Source organism: Dasypus novemcinctus, chromosome 1 (genome assembly GCF_030445035.2).
Source record: "Dasypus novemcinctus isolate mDasNov1 chromosome 1, mDasNov1.1.hap2, whole genome shotgun sequence".
NCBI classification, from domain to species: Eukaryota; Metazoa; Chordata; class Mammalia; order Cingulata; family Dasypodidae; genus Dasypus; species Dasypus novemcinctus.
Genome location: NC_080673.1, coordinates 138052241 through 138073428, shown reverse-complemented (window position 1 = coordinate 138073428; position 21188 = coordinate 138052241). Strand labels below are relative to the sequence as shown.

Genomic DNA, 21188 nt, shown 5'->3' with positions numbered 1-21188 from the left:
TATAGATTAAAACTGTACAATTTTTCTCTTCAGAGATCCTTTTATATATAAAACATTTTTCTGCTTGTGCATAAATGATTTCTTATTGATTTTCCCCCAACAATTTAGGGATTATGGATTTAGTAAGATCAGGAAATAGAAAAAAAAAAAACATTTAGTTAAAACAGAAGTAATGTTATACATAGAACAATCAGTATAGGTCTTGATTGTTTTAAAAAGCACTCTTGTTCTTATCATAATTAATTACACTAACTCCACAATCTAGAGCCTAGAGAAATGTTCTAAACCCCTTTACAAATCTTAACTCCTCTAAAATCCCACTTTATATGGAGGCACTTCACAATTTTTGTCTTGCGAAGAATGAGATTAAGGAGAACAATTCGTAAATTTTATCAGATTGTTGAAGTGGATGGTGGAGTTGGTTGCCAAGTACTCCAAACTTCCAAAGAGAAAATTATATTAATTGCAAGGTTCCCCCCCCCCCCCCCTTTTAATGAAAGGAAGTAAAATGCCCTAGTGTAGAGAGGAAATACCGTTTCTGTGCTCTACATATAGATATAGCATAAGATTCTAAGTGTTGTGAAACCCGTTTGGTTAAAAACTCCGAAGCAGTCTGTGTTGCAGTTTCTCTGCCTTACTTTTTGGCATATCTTTGTCTTAGGCCATGCTATTTTGAATATTTGTACATTATTATACAAGAAGAAAGTGATGAGAAACAAATAATGTATTTGTTATAGGACTTTAGAAAGAATAGAGATTAACTGAGAAGTTTATGATTAAGAGCAAATAGATCAGTATTCTTATTGAAGTTTTTTTTTCCTTGTAATTGAGGCTCTCACAGAGAGGCTTCTAAAAGAATAAGGATGAAAATAGAACTTCAAATCCTGTTTTTAAATGAAAATGTGCCACCCTTCGAATTCATCATGTCCAGTTAGGGAAATTTATTATCTTGCTCTTCTTTATATGACTTCTTATGTAGTCTATCAATTACAGAGAGAAATAGCCATATATAAGTGGATCAAAGCATGGATTTAAAAAAGCAAAGAGGAAGAAGAAGTGGTTTACTGGGTCAGATACCCTGTTTAACATTTCAGGGTCAAACCAATACCAAATTCCTAGGACATAGTATGGAGTCCAGCAGACCATAAATGAAGTGGCAAATGCAACCGTCATCTTTAAGGTCCTCAGTCGTGCTCTTGGTATATTGTTCTTGGATTGATTCAATTGTAGTTCTATTAGATAGAGAAAACAGTAGGTGTTTAATGACCGGTTTTCTCACAAGACCAGAATAGACATAAAGGAAGAGAGAATCACCAATTCAACCTAATCAATATACTGAAAGTGAATTTCAATATTTTTAACAACGATAATTTGTGGAAATGCACTTTTTTATTCCAAGTCTTCCACAATGTCAAATAATGAATAGGAGAGAGTAAGGAAAGTTGTTTCTGAATTTCAACTGAATTTCAAATGTGGGGGTACTCAAATCCTTGAAATGAAAACTTAAGAGTAGACGATGTTTGATCTGAATCAAAATCTGAGTTTATACAGACTTATATTCACTATATGAGTTTTTCTGACACATAGGAAAATAAAGGTTGTGCATTTTGTATACCTCAACTGTATGCTTCTTTTTATGATGTCCAAAATTATTTCACTTTTTTTTTTTTGTATCAATACGTCCTTTAAACTTCATAGGTTACTCCCTTTGTGAAGAAATTCACTAGACTAATGGAATTGTTGGCATTAATACAGTCTGCTTGCTTACATGAAGTTTAGGACTTGGTTCTGAAAGGTAGAAAGCTGAAGTTTTGAAGTGCTCAAAGCCTTTCTTGTATTTTATAATCCTGAACTGCTGTTTTAAAATAAAAAATACTCAATATACTGTATTTTGAGAGAAAGAGATAATGCAATTCAGAAATACTCACTCTTCAACTTCTTATTCATTGACCACCAAAAGGAGTGGAAATATGGAGGGAAATATTTATATGAATGACATTTTTAATATAAAATCATTTTTGACTAGAAATGTTAAAAAAGGTAACTTATTGAACACAGATTGATTATTGATTTTTTTGTCATACAATTCAAATCATCATATATTAAGAATCTAGTTATGGGTCTTGCTCTTTTCACATATTATTTCATTTAAATTCTTAATATCTGCACATATATGTAACAAATAAGTGAAAAAAACAATTAATAAGAGTGTTTGAGAAAGCATCTTGGCTTAGCCCAGTGGGTGAGTCTGAAAAAAACATAGGGATTCTCACAAAGGCTGTGCTTTTTCCTCTTTTGAAATATCATCACACTTGATTATTAGTTTACTATTCACAATCTGACTTTTCTGCTAAATTGTAAGCTCTATGAGAGCATAATCCCCACCTAACAGTTTCCAGCAATAAAGAGTAGTCAGTACATACTAATTGTATAAATAAAAGATTGAATGAATAATGCTTAATTATTGTTCTCTACCTTTACTTTTATGTTTTTTGGTTTTTTTTTTGCTTCTGCACTGCTCACTTCAGATTAATCTCTGTTTGGAATCCATCTTCTTATGTTTCCTTGGCTTTTCCTGGATATCGCCTCTAAAACTGAATTTTTTTAGGATAAGATTTTGAAGGTAAATTGTTTTTGCAGTCTACTTTCTTAGAAATATCAAATACCATTTTGTGCTGAGTGGGTAGAAATGGCCCAAAAGCTATTATAGAGTATCACCATAATTATCTTCTAAGAGTGAGTATCCCATAATGATTAATACAATTATTATTCCCTGTTAATTGATACTAGGTATAATGTGTGTACTATGTCATTTATAAATGTACTATGTCATTGATAAATGTCTTTTGGATGTCACAATAACATAATAATGCTTCGTAAGTTCATAAATTTTAGTTTTCAGGAATGGACCAAATTAACAAACCAAAAAGGCATAACCACGTATGTGAAGTTTTTGGAAGAAATAGTCAAATACATATTTAACAATGTTCACACATCCAAATACACACACACACATACACATAAATATACATAGTTTATGTTGTAAGAATATAGGGGATTTGACAAGTTAAACATGCCTATTGGCTAGCATTTAACAGGTTGTACTTTTTTTTTCTAGAAATCAGGTGTTTGATATAGTGTTGTTATGAGCAATTTACCAATGCTTATCCTGGTAAAAGAGGCAATTATCCTTTCATCTTTAATTCTAGGATGTCAAATTTAGAACAGCAGGAGACATTAAACTGCCTCATCTGTAAATTGGAGATGATAATAATACATACCTCATGGAGTGAGTTAATATTTGTAAACTGGTTAGAACAGTACCTGGCACATAATAAGTGCCACTTGGCCTTTAAAAATTGCTATTTAAAAACTGTTTACTGAAAATAAATATAAGGAATACTTACTGTGGGGATCTTGAAGGACTTGTGTCAGGGTGAAGATGATTTTTGAGTTGCAGATCAACATGATGAGAAGGGGAATGATGAAGAGGAAACTGAAGGTGAAAAAGTTATAAATAGCTTGGTGCCACCATTGTGGAAAACTGCAGTGTGTTACACATTGAGAGAAAATATCAGTCTGTCCAGAACCTTCTCCTAGATGAATCATCCTGAAGATGTATAACTGTTTGAGAAAAAAAAATGAACAAAGTTGGGTTACATTTTATAAACAGTATTTGAATGTTTTCTTGAATGTTTTTCCAATATATTTTGCAAAGCAATTGCTCTGCTCCTTGGTATTATCTTCTTGGCATTTCTATAAAACGTTATAAGTAGATGCTTATTTAAAATATGTTTGAGTAAGTGCTTTTGTACCTATAGGATTTTGGATTTTTTGGGAATAATTTCAACCTCGAGACTATTTATCACCCAAGGATTTAAACCTTGTTTGCATTTTCAATTTCAGATAGGGTTAATGCTGAGTAAACTCTTTGCTAGCGCTTTTTTAAAATTTAAAAATTAAAAAAAATTTATTTTTATTACAGAAGTTGTGAACTTAGAAAACAATCATGCACATGTGTAGAATTCCCATACAACAACCCTTCACCAATACACCATACTATTGTGGAATATTTGTTATAGGTTATGAGAAAATATCATAGGCTATTGCCACTATGTTCTATAACACACATTTTGCATATTTTTTCTATACCCTCCTACTAGAGACACAGTACATCTTTGGGATTGATGCAAGAATATTACAGTATTGCTGTTAACTAAAGTCCATAGGCTACATTAATTGTATTTTTCCCATGGTTCTCCACATTCTCACCACCCTACAATAAATAGTGATGTATAGCCATTCTAGTTCACAGAAGTTCATTCTTGAATTTGTACTATTAAGCACAATTCTCATCCACCTCTGGTTCACTGTGTTATTCAGTGTCTAGATTATTCTCTACCTTTCTTTCAACTGATATTTACATTTTGCCAGTGATTTTTTACATTTAAAATTTATTTTTTATATCAGTGTTACAAAATACCCAGTTAATGACAATAACAATAAATCTGCTTTAGTCAGTGATTACAATCCCTCCCCTTACTTGTGGTCATTCCTCAATCTTGAGGGATTTGGGACTATGTCCACTCCACACTGAATGCTTTAGTTTGCCAGCTATTTTGTTCATTGTTATATCCCTAGTATGTAAAACTGTGTCTGCACTTAGAATGTGCCCAATAAAATACATATTTAAATTTTATTTTAGAGACAGAAAATCCCATTAAAATAGCTGCTTTTTAAAAGGAAGTGGGCAAAAGACATGAATAGATAGTTCACAAAGACATAAAAATTGCCTTTCTTTGGAGAAATGTCTGTTTACAACCTTTGCCCATTTTTAGATTGGGTTTTTGCTTTTTTGTTGTTGAGTTGTAGCAGTTATTTATAAATTCTGGATATTCCAATAAGCTTATGAAAAGATGCTCAACATCATTGATCATTCAGGAAAATGCAAATCAAAACCACCATGAGATACTGTGTCATACCCACTAGGATGTTAATTATTAAAAAAAAAAACAACTCAGAAAATAATAAGTGTTAGTGAGACTGCAGAGAAATAAAGACCCATACATTGCTAGTGGCACTGTAGAATGGTGCAGCCATTTTGGCAATCAGTTTGGCAGTTCCTTAGAAAATTGAAAGTAGAATTACTGTATGACCTGAAAATCCTACTTCTTGGTATATGTCCAAGGAATTGAAAACAGGGACTTGAACAGATATTTGTACAACAATGTTTATAGTAGCATATTCACAATAGACAAAAGGTGGATGCAGCCCAAGTGTACATCAACAGAAGAATGGAAGAACAAATTGTGGTATATATGTATTTTGGAATATTATTCAGCTGTAAAATAGAATGGAGTTCTGATGCAGGCTACAACATGGATGAACCTTGAAAACATCCTGTTAAGTCAGACAAAAAAAGACAAATATTGTATGCTGTTTCATGAGATACCTACAAGAAGCAAACTTCCAGAGACAGATGGTGGGTTATAAGTTACCAAGGACAGGGGTGGGGAAAAGGGAACTGGGAGTTATAGGTTAATGAGTGAGTAGTTTCTGTTTGAGATAAGAAAAGGAGGGGTATTGTTGATGGTAGCACAATATTGTGACTATAAATATTGAATTGTATGTTTGAATGTGGTTAACCAATTTTGTGCTTAATATTGCTTACTGCAATAAAAAGTAAAAAAACAAAACCAAAATAGAATTTAAAAAAATACCCTTAAACATATGAAAAGATAAGCCTCACTGATATGAGAAATGCCAATTAAAGCTCTTCATACATGGAGATGCCATTTTTACAATCATACTGCAGAAATCAAAAGTATAATTTTAAAAAAAGTATAATAACAGTCAATTGGCAAGCTTATTGGGAAACAGGCACTTTCATATACTGCTAGTGGGAATACAAATTGGAACAACCATTATGGAGGGGGATTTGGCAAGCTACATATGCATTTATCTTTTTTTTTTTTTATTTATTTTTACTTATTTCTCTCCCCTCTCCCCCCCCACCCCCAGTTCTTTGTTTTCTGTGTCCATTTGCTGTGTGTTCTTCTTTATTCGCTTCTGTTGTTGTCAGCGGCATGGGAATCTGTATTTCTTTTTGTTGCGTCATCTTGCTGCGTCAGCTGTGTGTGCAGCACCATTCTTAGGCAGGCTGAACTTTCTTTCATGTTGGGCGGCTCTCCTTACAGGGCACACTCCTTGTGTGTGGGGCTCCCTATGCGGGGGGCACCCCTGCATGGCAGGGCACTCCTTGCGTGTATCAGCACTGCTCATGGGCCAGCTCCACATGGGTCAAGGAGGCCCGGGTTTGAACCGTGGACCTCCCATGTGGTAGACAGACGCCTTAACCACTGGGCATTTATCTTTAATTCAGCAATCCCACTTCCAGGAATTTACCTGAAGATACTTCCCTTCCCTATAATATGAAAATATATGTGCACAAGCTTATCAATTTCAGGATTATTTGTAATTAAAAAGCATTGAAAATAACCTCAATACCAATTCATAGAACAGTAGCTGAACAAACTATAGTGCAACCACTTAATGGAGTACTATGTAGCTGTAAAAAATAGTGAGGGAAATCTTTATGTGTATGTATGTGTGTATATATGTGTGTTTTCATATATAAAAGTGTGTATGTGTATGTGTGTGTATCTATTTCCTAGTTCTGTCTGCTGGGAGAGCTTAGAAACATTGGCATTCCATAACAGTGGGCATACTTAGCACTCTAGTGTCCAGATCTTGACTTCTAAATATCATTCTCTACTAATGGGAACCAGTTCTCACTGGGCAGGCAAAATACATTTATTTTGTGTCTGGAACGGCTTTTTTAGCCGAAAAGTTAGGCTGTGCTCAAAGAATGATTGGAGCTAGCTTGAAAGAACTTTAACTGGTCAGATCTCTGAAAATGTCAGCATCAAAGTTTAAAAAGGATGATAGAAAATGATAAACTATTGAAAACAGTAGGAATCTATGAGAGCATGCTCATATAAGTTAGAAAATAAAAACATATAAATGGAGAGAGGAAAAAGTTCTTCCTTACTGGAGAAAACCAACTAGTAATGTTGTAGAATTTGAGAGAGGTTCAATTATTTATGTATAGAGAGGCCAGGACTCAGGAATGATTTTGAGAAGGAAAAAGGTTTATTGATGGCCGGCCGGACTCCGGAGCTTTCTGTTTCAATCCCGAGCCCTGAACAAGATTTTTGAGTCCCTTTTACACAGAGAGGAAAGGCCAAATGGTCCTTTTGTTTCAGTTCTCAATAGGCTTGAATTAGCATATATATCTTCCACATCTTAGGTAAGCTTTTAGCGTGGACCTCAGGCATCCTAGATAAACTTTTAGCATATTTGGTTTGCATTTCCCCTGACTACTTAAAGTTTATAGACCTTGCATTGTTAAACTGTTTCCTGGGACTGGAGTCCTTGCCATGGTCACCAAGGGCAGGACTGCAGCCTTTTATCACCCCACACCCACAAGTCACAGATAGTTTAGGTTATCTCTGAAGAGACAAAGAGCCTCCCACCCATAGCCCACATCAGTAAATGTGAAAGAGTAATGGATCATCAAGAATCATCAAAGGATGAGAAAAACAGTGGGTGAGAGTTTGATATTTACATAGTTTCAAAATATCTACCCACAGGCAACCTATTCATTACAAAGAGTAAGATAATAACCTAACAGTAGAGACAAAACCAAATAATCAAGTTATATTTGCCAGTAATGAGATCAATCAACATCTGCTTCCTTATATAATGTACTGAGAAAAAATTCACTTCACTTTATTAGGATTTCAGCTGAAAGTTCATAACCTGAAACTAATTATGAGGAAACATTGGATGAATAAAAAATTGAAGGACATTCTACAAAAATATCTGAACTGCACTCTTCATGAAATACAAAGAAAGTCTAAGGAACAGTTCCTGTTTAGAAGAGACCCAAGACATGACACCCAAACAATCTACATGATTTTCAATTTTCTTTTGTTATAAAGATTACTGGGACAGCAACTGGTGAGTTGTATTGTATCAATGCTAATTTCTTGAGTGGGGTCATTGTACTGCACTTATGTGAGAAATGTCTTTTTCATTAGGAAACACTCTGAAATATTTAAGGGTAAAGGGGCAGGCAATAGTAGTATAATGTTAATATTTGGGTAATCTGGGTTAGAGGTATCTAGGCATTCTTTGTTCTATTTTTGCAACCTTCCTCAAAGTGTAAAATTATGTAAAAAAAAAGGTGTTCTTTAATCTAGGACTTTTAAAGCAAAAATGGAATCACTTATTAAGAAAACTTTGCAAGTAGTTTTTCAAAAACAAATTCTCATAGACATTTACTAATTCTTTCCCCCTTCATCAAGCATACTTCTTATCTAGTAATTTCCAAGATCTTCCACTGAGAAACTTCATTGTACTGTAAGACTCACATTGTTAAAATGAGAAGACATGAGAGCACAAACACTTTTAACCAACGGCAAGTAAATTCAAACATAAAGGTTACAGTATTTTTTTATTTTAAGCAAACGAGGGGCAGTACTCATTTACTCTTACTATTAAATTAAGAAATTTAAATTAAATTAAGTTAAATTAAACAGTCCCATAATTTCTTTCCCCTTTGGCATGATGGGTATGGAAATAAAGTATCTTTTTAAAAAAAAGAATACTATGAAATATTTCTTTCTTTTTTAGAGTAGGGAAAATGACTGTGTTTCTAATATTGTAGTTAAAATGTTGATGTTCCATTTTGTAATGGAAATACTTCAACCTTTTTCTCAGCTACAAAGGAAAAAAGAATTATAAAATTATTTCACTAGAGGGCGGCCAATGATCATAATATAATAGCAAAGTTAAGAAACCTAAACAAGTGCCCTTCAATCGAGACTCTCTGCAGATTTTTAGTTTTTTTTTTTTAATACTTCGCCAACTGACCTAATTTAATGTTCAGTTTTGAATTTGACCCAACAGAAGTTGTGAGCTCAAGTCTTTGGAAGACCCACGTAGAACCTGACATGGAGCCTTACATTTCTTTAAAGTCTAAACTACTTCTCTCCCTACTTTCCAACTGGACTTGGAACCAAAAAACTTGAGTTTTACTTTCTGCTCTGCACTGGGTTTTAGTTTCACTATAATACTTCATGTTTTAAAGTCATAAAGATGAAACTTTCAATAGCAATGACTTTGAAATATAGTACTATGATTTGAGTTAATATTGTCTTATTTATTTAGTAAGTGCTTACTTTTTAAGCAAATTCTTGGTTAAAATAACTATACTAAGTGTTCCCTGTCATAAAAGATAAACCGTATTTATCCTGATATCAAGGAATTTAATATCTGATGGGGAAGATATAGCATGCACATGACAACGGTAAAAGAGAGGCTGTGATAAGTCTCAAAAGAGAAGTACAGTTAAGTGCTATGCAAATTCAGAATCTTTCTTGCCGGTAAACTAATTTGTTTTAGGCTTGTTTCAATTAATTCTGTGCTCTAAGGCCATAGTTATTTGAGTGATTAACATAGGAATCTACTTTACTTCCTTTGTCCTTGGGTTGTATTTCTTTAATTTCTTTATGATTCTCCTCCCTTATCCCTTGCCTGGGTTCTCATCAGTGTTTATTTCACCATAAACTAGAGGATTCTTCTGTCTCCTTCTTCACAGTCACCTTTGGATGCTCATTTCTTCTTTGAACATTATCTTTAACTTTCATCTTACCCCACACTAATTACACCTTTACTTAATCTTTTCCAAAGATAATTATCTTCAGATGACATGGTTATTTTCCTCATCTATAAAATGAGAATAATAATAATATCTACCTCTAGGGACTGTCATATGAATTGAATGAGTAACGCACTTAATAATGCCTGACGCATAGTAGTATATAAATCTTAACCATTTGTCTTATTAAAAAAACAGTGGTATACAACTTATAAATATATATGCATTTGCATTTATTTATATATTGTAAATGTATAACATATTTTTTCCTGGTTTCTTGTAACCATCTGTTCTTACCTTAAGCTTTTCTCTTCTTTACCTTTCCCAAGCTCTTACAGAAAAACGGAAATAAACAATATTATATAGTGTGGTATACTGTAGTAGTAAAAAGCTCTGGCTGTGGAGTTAACTAGATGTATTGATAACTCTGCTTACTTTGCAGACCTCCAATATCGCAGCATTTTATATAACACAAATAGCTTGGGTTTTTCCATATGTAAAATAAGGATAATAATTGCACATAATTTATAGGGTTGTTGGGAGGATTGTGTGAAATATAAATGGAGCTGCTGTGGTTGAAATAGGGATAAGGCTTAAATGCAAAAACACTTAGCACAATTCCTGGGACATATTTATGTCCTCAGTAACTTTTATTATCATCATCATTGTTAATTTTGTATCATCATTATTTCTGCTGCATAGTGTGCTACTAATATGTTCCAACACAATGCCTGGCATATTGAACACATTTATTAAGTATTTACTAAATTTAAACTGCTTGTCAAGTTCAGAAATGCATTCTAGCTCTGTAAATTCTGTCAAGGCAAGCCTCTACACATCTTGAGATTACATCTTTACACCAAGATGCCTCAGATATCTTGCCTGCAGGCCCTTGGCTAACTATAGAATTTAAAAGCTGCCAATATATAATCTTCTACACCAACTCAGATAAGCTAGTGGTACAAACTCTTTCTGAAAATAATTTGCTTTTCTGGAGTTCTTGTGGTCTTAGATGGCTGTTATTGGAAACCATGTTATATGGAATCACCTAATTTAGGAGACGTTTCTCCTCATCATGCAGTTACATGAAGACACAGAAGGTCTTAAAATTAAATCTATTCCCTGGGCATGTTTGTTACCTTTTCTTTTCTTTAAACTTTCTTTCCAATCTTACTTTTAGAAATGATACCTCCCATCTGGATTTCTTATGCTCTGGCAAATACAGCTTTCAGAGTAAGGGAGTAGGTTGGTCAAATTTACTGATCAGTCAAAAATGTTATAATTTTCAGAAATGTCAAATAATCAACCTTTATAGAAGCACATTTCTTTGTTGTTTCTTAATCATCCATTTCCTTACTCATATTTCCCTATTTTTTTTCCTTTCCTAATGTCAAAACTCTATTTTGAAGGAAGAAAAGAAGATAGGAGGGAGAAAGGAAATGAACATTAAGTATCAAGTCTTATATGACATAATTTTACATACATTATTTACAATTTATTCTTTCTATCACCCTTTTAATCTTTTTTAACAAATCAATTTTATTGATACATATTAATAAAGCATAAATCCACCCAAAATATATAGTCAGTGATATTTGGTATAGTCACATAAGTGTGCATTCATCCTTTCAATCATTTCAGGAGCATTTTCATTATTCTAATAATAATAAACAAAAAACTCATCACCTCTCAGTCTCTCTAGGAGTCCTCTACTCTACATTTGCTGCTATTCTGTTTCCATCTCTCTAGTTAACTTGTATTTATATTTTGTAAAAACAGTCTTATATATGCAATATCACCCATATTTGTATTTTACATGTGATTTTACTATTGTTATACAGTCCCATGGTACATTTTTTTAAGCTTTCATTCTAGTAATATACATGACCTTATAATTACCCTTTCAACCACTGTCATACCCATATAATAGTTCTGCTAGTTGCAAACACCATGGTGTGCTCTTACCATTTCCAAAGATTTACAACCATTTTTACCAATCCTGCACAAATTAACCCTCAGCTGTCTATTCTGTACCCTCGTTCTATTTTCTGGTGACCTATATTCTAAATATCAACTCTGTGAGTCTACACAATATATTTAGTTCACAACAGTACAATCATGTAATATTTGTCCTTTTATGTCTGGCTTGCTTCAGACAACATAATGTCCTCCAGGTTCATCCCTGTTGTCACATGCTTAACAACTTTATTTCTTCTTATCGGTACATAATATTCCATTGTATGTATACATGAAAATTTGTTTAGCCATTCATCGGTTGATGGACACCTGTGCTGCTTTCATCTTTTGGTGATCGTGAATAATGCCACTATGAACACTGGTGTGCTGATGTCTGTTTGTGTCAGTGCTCTCATTTCTTCTGGGTATATTAGTTCCTCAAATATTCTTTCTGTCCCCTTCTGGTGCAAAGCAAATATGCTAAAAGCTTATCGAATGCCTGAGGTCCATGCTAAAAGCTTACTAAGATGTGGAAATATATGCTAATTCAAGCCTATTGAGAACTGAAACAAAAGGACCATTTGGCCTTTCCTCTCTGTATAAAAGGACTAAAAAATCTTGTTCGGGGCTCGGGATTCAAACAGAAAGTTCCCGAATCCGGCCGGCCGTCAATAAACCATTTTTCCTTCTCAAACTCATTCCTGAGTCCTGGCCTCTCTATACGCAAGTAATTGGACTTCTCTCAAATTCTACAACATTTTGGACACTGATAATGTGTATGTTTGTGCATTTCATGTTGTCATTCAATTCCCTGAGACCCTCTTCCATTTTGTCCATTCTCTTCTCTTTCCATTCTCCTATCTTTTCCACTTCAGATGTTCTGTCTTTGAAATCACTAATTCTGCCTTTGAACAATTCAAATCTGCTCTTATGTGCCTCTAATGTATATTTAATCTCATCCATTGTGTCTTTCTTTCCCATAAGCTCTGTTACTTTTCTTTGCAGGCTTTCAAATTGTTCTTTATGCTCCTCTGGTGTCTTTGTCTTCTTAATATCCTTTATCTCTTTAGTGATATTTTCTTTCAATTCTTTGAATTGATTTAGGAGATTTGTGTGATTATCATTGATTATTTGTCTTAAATCTTGTATCTCTTCAGGATGTTTGGTTTGTTCCTTTGGCTTCTTGTTTCCTAGTATGGCTTGTAATTTTTTGCTAAGGTCTAGGCATCTGATTATGTTGGTGAATTTACTCTGAATGCCCGTATTTCTCTCTTGCCTATTTTTTTTTCATAGCTCTTCTTTGATATTTTGTTCAACTCATTGTAAGTCTTTAAAATTGCCCAGCTTAAGTTATCAAAATTGGGCCAGGGCCTCACTAATGGATGCAGATTTTCTCCCAGGAGTTGGGGTTAAGAGAGACATAAAATTAGTTTTTCTCCATGCAATTTCAAGGTTGGCCAGCAGATAACGCTCTCTGTACACCTTTCCATGGATGTGTTTCTTTTAATTTCTGCTTTCCTGTGTTTTGGTCTGGTCAGAGCTGAGATTCAAAGCTTGCTGAAATCACTGAAGAGAACCCGCCCCCCCGCCCCCGACTCCTCCTCACATTTCCCTTGTAACAGCTGACAGGGAGGAAGATGTCTGTTCCCCTCTCTCCCTCGCCCTCCTGAGAGTTGTGTAGCACTATCTTGGTCTCCTGATCCCCAAAGCAGTTCCCTTTCTCCATTACTTTGTGAGGGACCTGAGCCCTGCCTGCCTACTCCAATGCCATCTTCCTGGAACTCACACCTTTTAAATCTTGGGTTAAGTAGTTTGCTCAATGTCACAAAGCTGTAAGATACACTGTTGAGATTTGAACTTTACTTTGTTTATATCCAATACTCTTGCCATTTCTCCTATCCCACTGACTTTCAAACTTTGTTGCAGGGAGCTCAGAGGACATCAAAGGGACCATGAGTAAGGGTAAGAGAATGGCCAAGCAGAGTACCAGGCCTCTTTTATCCCTATTTTAACCAGAGCAGCTCCATTTTATCTGTTTCATTTATTGGGTTTCCACATAGGAGGTTTTTTTTTTCTGAATCCTCTTCATTTGGGCCTAGTTCTAGAGCTAAATATGTTTAATGCTCACCAGTAGTTTTTTTTAACAAATCAATTTTATTGATGCATATTAATAAAGAATAAATCCATCCAAAGTGTACAATCAGTGTATAATCACTTAGGTGTGTATTAATCACTTAATCATTTTTAGAGCATTTTCATTATTCTAATGATAATAATAATAAACAAAAACCAACCACAAACAAAATTTATCATCTCTTAATCTCTGTGTCCCCTGCCATAGAGAGCTACTCTGCTTTCTTCTCTCTAGTGTATTTGTATTTATGTTTTAGAAAACAGTTTTATATATGCAATATTATCCTTATTCATGTTTTACATGAGGTTTCACTATGTTACACAGTCCGTTGTTACATTTTTTAGTTTTCCTTCTAGTAATATACATGTCCTTAGACTTTTCCTTTCAACCACTGTCATATCCAAATAATAGCTCTGCTAGTCACAAACACCATGATATGCTCTTACCATTTTCATTCATTTCCACAGATTTACAAATAACCTTTAACCAATCCTGCACAGATTAACCCTCAGCTTTCCATTCTCTACCCTCATTCTATTTTCTGGTGACCTATATTCTAATTATTAATTCCATTAGTTTATATAATGTATTTCGTTCATAATAGCATAGTCACACATTATTTGTCCTTTTGTGTTAGCTTGCTTCACTCAACATAATATCCTCCAGGTTCATCCATGTTATCACATGCTTCATGACTTCATTTCTTCTTACTGCTGCATGGCATTCAATCGTGTGTGTACACCACAATTTCTTTATCCATTTTTCAGTTGATGGACACCTGGGTTGTTTTCAACTTTTGCCAATTGAGAATAATGCAGCTCACATAGGAGTTTTTGAAATAATTCCATTACTAGCAAAAAGTTTAAACGTTACTATTCTATACCATGCTGAAATTTCTGAAAGCACACCCCAAAACTATCATAGAAATTAGCTTCTGAGGTTAGCAATCAGAAAGGTGGTAAACCAATGTGAGCAAATTGAGATTTGATCATTCTGAGTTCTGGCAAAATGTCATGAATTTCCAGCCCTGAGTCATGACAACTAGCTTATTACCTTTTTTTTTTTTAACCGAGGTATGATTAACTCAAGTAATAGAAAATCAATACATGCACAAAGGATGAAGATTAAAGTTGCATTTTCAATGTAAATCACCCTCTGCATTATCCTCTTTTGTTAATGGGCTTATCGATAGAGCATAGTGAAGCATGACACATACTCACCATGCATCACAGTCTAGAAATAAAAAGCCCTCCCCATCTCATGTCTTCCCATCAACTGTATGTATCTTTACTCAGAGGGATGAAACCTCTTTTAATCAGAGAGAGAGCAGAGAGCTACAATAAAATTAAAAACTGGGTTTAATAAAAGGGCATGAGTCCAACAGGCCAAGTGATATTAGGGGGACCAATTAATCCCTTTAAATTGGTATTTTCAGTGAGCTGAAATCAACTTGGAAATTTAAATTGAAAAAAATATTTATTTTGTGAAAATATTTTCTTAGTTATACATGTGTGTGAGAGAGACAGACAAATTATGTCTGGATAGAATATACATTTCTCACTTAGAGTTACTACCAAAAAGGTTTGAAGGCAAAGGTTTATATCATAGTTTCCTTACAAGTAAAATGGGCATAATAACACGACTCTTATATACCTCATAGAGTTAATATAAATATCAAATAAGATTATGTATATGATAGTTTCCAGGAAGCTTCAACAAAATGTTTTACAAATTTTTAAAAGAGTTGTTGAAAGTGAGAATGAATCATTTGTTTTACAAAGTAAAACATCACCATAATTTTCTGTGGCTCAGTGTCACAAAAATCTCTCAGGTAATGTGCTTGTAGTTAAGCTATTATTTGAAATTCCTAAGCTATTAAAAGTTAATTTTGGGAAATGGATGTGGCTCAAGCAATTGTGCTCCCATCTACCACATAGGAGGTCCAGGGTTTGATTCCCAGGGCCTCCTGGTGAAGGCAAGCTAGCCTGTGCAGCAAGCTGGCCAGTGCAGAGAGCTGGCCAATGCAGAGTACTGGCCCACATAACATGCTGGCCTGCACAGGGTTGCTGGCCCACACAGAGTGCTGGCCCATGCAGAGAGCTGGCACAGCAAGATGATGCAACAAAAAGAGACAGAGGAGAGACAATAAGAGACAGCAGACCAAGCTGCTGAGGTGCTGCAAGAGATTGAACACTTCTCTTCTACTTTGAAAGGTCCCAGGATCACTTCCTGGTGCCATCTACAGAGAGGACAAGCAGACACAGAAGAACACATAGCAAATGGACACAGAAAGCAGACAGCGAGTACAAAACAAAACAAAACAAAACAAAACAAAAAACCATGGGGGGATGAATAAATAAATAAATCTTTAAAAAATTTTTTAAAAAGTTAATTTTGGGGGGCATATGGGAATCCCTCATATTTTTTGTGTGATATTTATGTAATCTAAGTATTTTTAAAAAATATTTTAAAAGTATATATATTAAAAAAGTTAATTTTGTACTTTATTTTTACTGCATAAATATAGATAAGTAGTTGGTATTATCTTTCAATTACTGCTGTGATATAGTTACATGAAAATAATGGGATTAATACTTTAAAGCTTTTGGGGGATTCCTTTGAAGAGAGTGAAATTGTGGATGTACTTTTCAGTTATTTTCACAATTTGACCTATTTCTACTGCTGATTGGACTTTCACCTACATCAGAATCCCAAATTACAGCTACTTTCCAGTTTAGCTGTGCTTAAATGAAACCTTATGCTGCTGACATGATGTCCTAAAGCAAATGTTTTTACCTCTTCCTTCTTAGCCTGCATTCTACTCCCTTCAAATAAGGAAACAAGCAAATTAACAGGCAGACAGACAAAGAAAGTCCCTCCTCTCAATCTATCTGTTTAGTTTAATGGTTTTATGTGCAGACTCCTTGGCTAAAAATATTGGAGCCTTATTTTGCTATCATTAACTCTCTAAATTCTCTATTTTGCCATTTTCTTGTTGCTTGAAATGTCCCTCCTACCATCATTTCCCTTTGGTAGCAATTAGTCCCCCAGCTTAATCCTTTCATTGTCAGATGATTGGAAAAATCTTCTTTTTTCTTTTTGCACTCTCTACTCATTCAGGCATAAATAAATTTTCTTAAAAATCTTTTTATTTAAAAAAATCATTGTATTCCTTGCAGAGGACTCAAAAGGGCTACACAACTCCCACATTACTTGATAATTTTCCCTGGCTCTCTATATCTTCTATAATATAAAATTTATCCTCATTCACTCATTTATCCAAACATGATTTAATTTCTATTTTTTCTAGGTATCTTATTGGATACTATAAATATTTGTTAAATTCAACACAGTAGAGTTTCCACCATTTAGTAGTGTTTACTTTAATTGTATAAATGACAGGCAAACAAACATATAATCACAATGTTTTATAGCACATAAATAGCATTCTGTGAGGTCTAAGAAAAGGGAACAAACCACCAAGTCTAATTCCCCACAACTTGTAACTCTTAATTTTCACTAATCCAGACAGGTCTCCTATAAATATTAATCACACTTTTCAGCCTTTGCTGGAAAATATTCTGAGACTTGATTTATCATTTCCATCTAAATATATTCATCCTTAAAAGCTCAGCTTATCCCCTCTTTATCCTAAAACCTTCCTTCACCATTTCAACCCATACTCATTTATTCTTGTACTTATGCTTCTAATAGGTTTAAAATTTTTTAGTATCTAGTCCTATTCCTTTCATGTAAGTTTTTTTTCTATAACTGAATTGCATTTTTTTGAGGGCAGCTTCATTGTTTCATCAGTACCTGGCTCAGTGGTAGGAACATAACTTGTGTTTAACTATAAGGCCAAATGTGACTACAGCACCTCAGCAGATGGCCTGGTTTTCACAACATTTTTCTTACATGGAGGGACACGCTAAGCTTAATTTAGAATTTAAAACACACTCATGTTCTCTAAGAAGACCAACCAATAAGCAATTCATATTTTAAGGAAACAAAATGGAAAATTTCAGAAGTACAAGCCTTTTCTAAAACACATCATTTCAAGTGACATATTTGCTATGTCACTAACCTAATCTTGCATATTCAGTCCCTGTAAAAGTATCTGTAATACAGTTTTCTCCAAGGAAATAAAAATATTTCAGTTTTTTGTTTTTTTCTACCATGGTCTTTATAATCGACCCCTGAGATACCAGGTTTAGTAGCTGCATCTTAAATAGTTGTTACGACATAAGCAGTTGAGAACTTAAAACACACAATAGTAAAATTTATCTAGCAGCCAAAAATTAAATTACGATTTGATGGGAAATAATTTGGCTAAACAGCTTTCTAGTGTATTTTGATATTTCATGAGTTTTGTATGGAAATTAAAAAAAAAAACATCTGAGCACTTTATAATGTCTAGATAAATTCTCATTTATAGAAGGTAAGTTTTTGGAGGATCCTGTTTAACTTTGGCTTTAATTCTTTTTTTTCCGCCCAGATTTTCATCATCCCCAAAAGAAACTCTATGCCACTAGCAGTCATTCCCCACCTCTGGTAACCACTAGTGAACTTTCTGTCTCTACGAATTGCTTAATTTCAATATTTCATATAAATAAATTCATACAATATGTGGCCTTTGGTATTTGGCTTCTTTCACTTAGCATAATGTTTTCAAGTTTAATTCATATTGTTGTATGAATTACCACTTGACTCTTTTTTTTTTTTTCCAGGTCTGCTGACTCTCTTTAACTTAATTTTTTTTTCTTTTATATATATTTTTAATAATTAAATCCTTGTAGCTTTAATTCTTGACACATACTTGTACTCTGGGTTCATCTTACAGTATATTTACAAGCAGTGACAACTTGTTCATCTGTTGTTAAAAGATCTTTGTTTTTTGCAAAAATTTGTCCTTCTCTATCAGGAAATTTGACTGTTGAAAAGGCAGGTCCTGCAGGTCAATTAATAGGTTGGCTCTGATTAAGGCAGTCTGGAGAGATGCCTGCCTTCTGTAGGAGAGGTCCTGTGCCTACACCAGTAGCCATATAGCTTAGCCTACAGAATGTTAGAGTCTAATCTATCTTTAGCAAAACTCAAACCAATCTTAAGGAAATATTCTAATTTCCAAACATCCAAGATTTCCCACTTCTCCTTGTTATTCAATTTCACCCAAATGCAAACTGCAGAACAACATACTAATCATGAATAGTTCTCCCTAAGCTGCAGTGACAGAATTCTTAAAGTTTCCATTCAAGAAATCTCAAATAAAATGATTTGTAAATGCTTTCAATGCAAATTCCACAATTCCTAAAAGTTCTCTCAATTAATCATTTAAATTCATTCTACCAGAGCTAATGGAAATGAAGATGGAAGAATAGAATGGGGATGAGGTCAATTTGAGAATAACTACCTTTATTGGGAGCACTCATTGTGTACTCAAGATTGTGAAGTAGTTATTAACCTCATTTTATAAATGAAGGAATAGAAGACAAGGAGGTTAAGTAATTTACTCCTATAGCAGACTCAGGATTAAATGCCACTCATTGATGTCCATAGACCAAGATCTTAAAGATCTTGCCTTTGACAAGCTATTTACCCAAGTTTAGATAAGAATTCTGTGAGCTCCATATCCTAACAAGTTTACACATAATAGGTTACCTGTGGTCCAGCAAAGGCACCACTGAGGATCCAGGCCAGGCCAATCATGCATTGTTCTATTTTGCTGTTGCTTTTCACAGCTAGGGGTCTGGTGATGGCCAGGGAACGATCTAGGCTGATCACTACCATCATGAAGGCAGGGGCGTACATTGAGAAGAGCTTCAGATAGCTGAGGACTTTGCAGAGAAATTCTCCAGCATACCACTGGACTGTAATGTTCCACATTCCATCTAGTGGCATGACAATCAGAGTCTCCAAAAGGTTGGCTAACGTCAGATGCTTTAAAAGCAACTTCATTCTTGAGGGCTTTTTCCCTTTCTCTTTCTTCTGGGTCCACTTCTGGAGTTTCAACAAGAAAGAAGCATTAAAGGTTGTGGAGAATAGAAAAAGGAAGAAAGTCACTGTCACACGGATCTTTCCAGATAAGGTCAGGGTGGGGAGGTTGCCCTGTATCAGTGGGACGCTGCTGTTAACAGATGAGCAGTGATTTTGATTCTGTTCAGAAGAGGCATTGATTGCCATACTTTCCAACTGATATAGCTCCGAGACTTGTATTTCTGGTACTTCTGGTGTTTTTCTGTAATTGAACCCAAAGTCCCATTTTATTTCTGCCTTCTTTAGATGGAAATGTCATGGATTTAGATTTATGTCAGATGTCCCTGAGATACTTTGGACTTAATGTGAAAGATCAAGGTGAACCTTCTTTGTGAGTTTATAATCCAACAGAGTTCTGAAAGAGATCAATGGAAACATATTCTGAAGGCCAAATGTAACTATAGCACCTCAGCAGATGGCCTGGTTTTCACAACATTCTTCTTACGTGGAGGGACACGTTAAGCTTAATTTAGAATTTAAAACACACTCATAGCATTATTCAAAAAACTTTAATGAAGGGATTTTCTAAAAACGTACATGTTAGTGTTCTGTGCAAAATAAAAGTGAAGAAAAATATTAAAAATATTTGACCCAATTAAAATCTCGACTTAAGAAATGAATACATTTCTCAAAAACATGCCTTTTGACATTGCAAACAGGACATTATGCATTTTGTCAAAACCTATAAAATTGTGCTGGGCAAGGTGTCAACTACAGGGTACACTATTGTCCATGGTTAGTAGCAATGCTTCGATATGTGTTCATCAATTGTAACAAATGTACCACACTAATGAAAGATGTTGTTAATGTGGGAAATTGTGGGAAGGGGAGAAGGTGGAGTATATGGGAATCCCCTATATTTTTTATGTAAAATTTATATAATCTGAAGCTTCTTTAAAAATAAAAAATAAAAAAACATGTCTTTGTTTCCTTTTTCAAATACATAATGTTGAACATTTAAACACTAGACAACAATTATTTTCATTTAAAATTACCCTCCACAAAACACCAAAATTAGTACTTGATTATTCGATTAATCACTAAACAGGCATTCATGTGGGCACTAGGCTCACTGTGCAGGTATTGGCTCACGGCACGGGCACTGGCTTATCTTGTGACATTCAAGTGGGCACTTGGCTCACCGTGTGGGCACTGGCTCACCACATGGGCACTGGTTCACCACATGGGCACTCAGTGGGCACTTGCGTGGGCATTCAGCTTGCACGTGGGCACATGCATGGGCACTCAGCTCACCATGTGGGCACTAGTTTGCCACACAAGCACTGGCTTGCTGCAGGGTCACTGGCTCACCACATGGTCACTCGCATGGGCATTGGGCTCACC

General features: G+C 34.6%; 1 protein-coding gene across 1 annotated transcript; it reads right to left on the bottom strand.

Moving 5' to 3' along the window:
• Positions 1 to 987: 987 nt before the first annotated feature.
• GNRHR (gonadotropin releasing hormone receptor) lies at positions 988 to 19991 on the bottom strand. Its single transcript, XM_004466873.2, has 3 exons — positions 19470 to 19991; positions 3408 to 3624; positions 988 to 1232 (listed from the first exon to the last, which is right to left on the bottom strand). Exons 1-3 carry the CDS (start codon positions 19989 to 19991, stop codon positions 988 to 990), a joined length of 984 nt encoding a protein of 327 aa, XP_004466930.1.
• Between the last annotated feature and the right edge of the window lie 1197 nt (positions 19992 to 21188).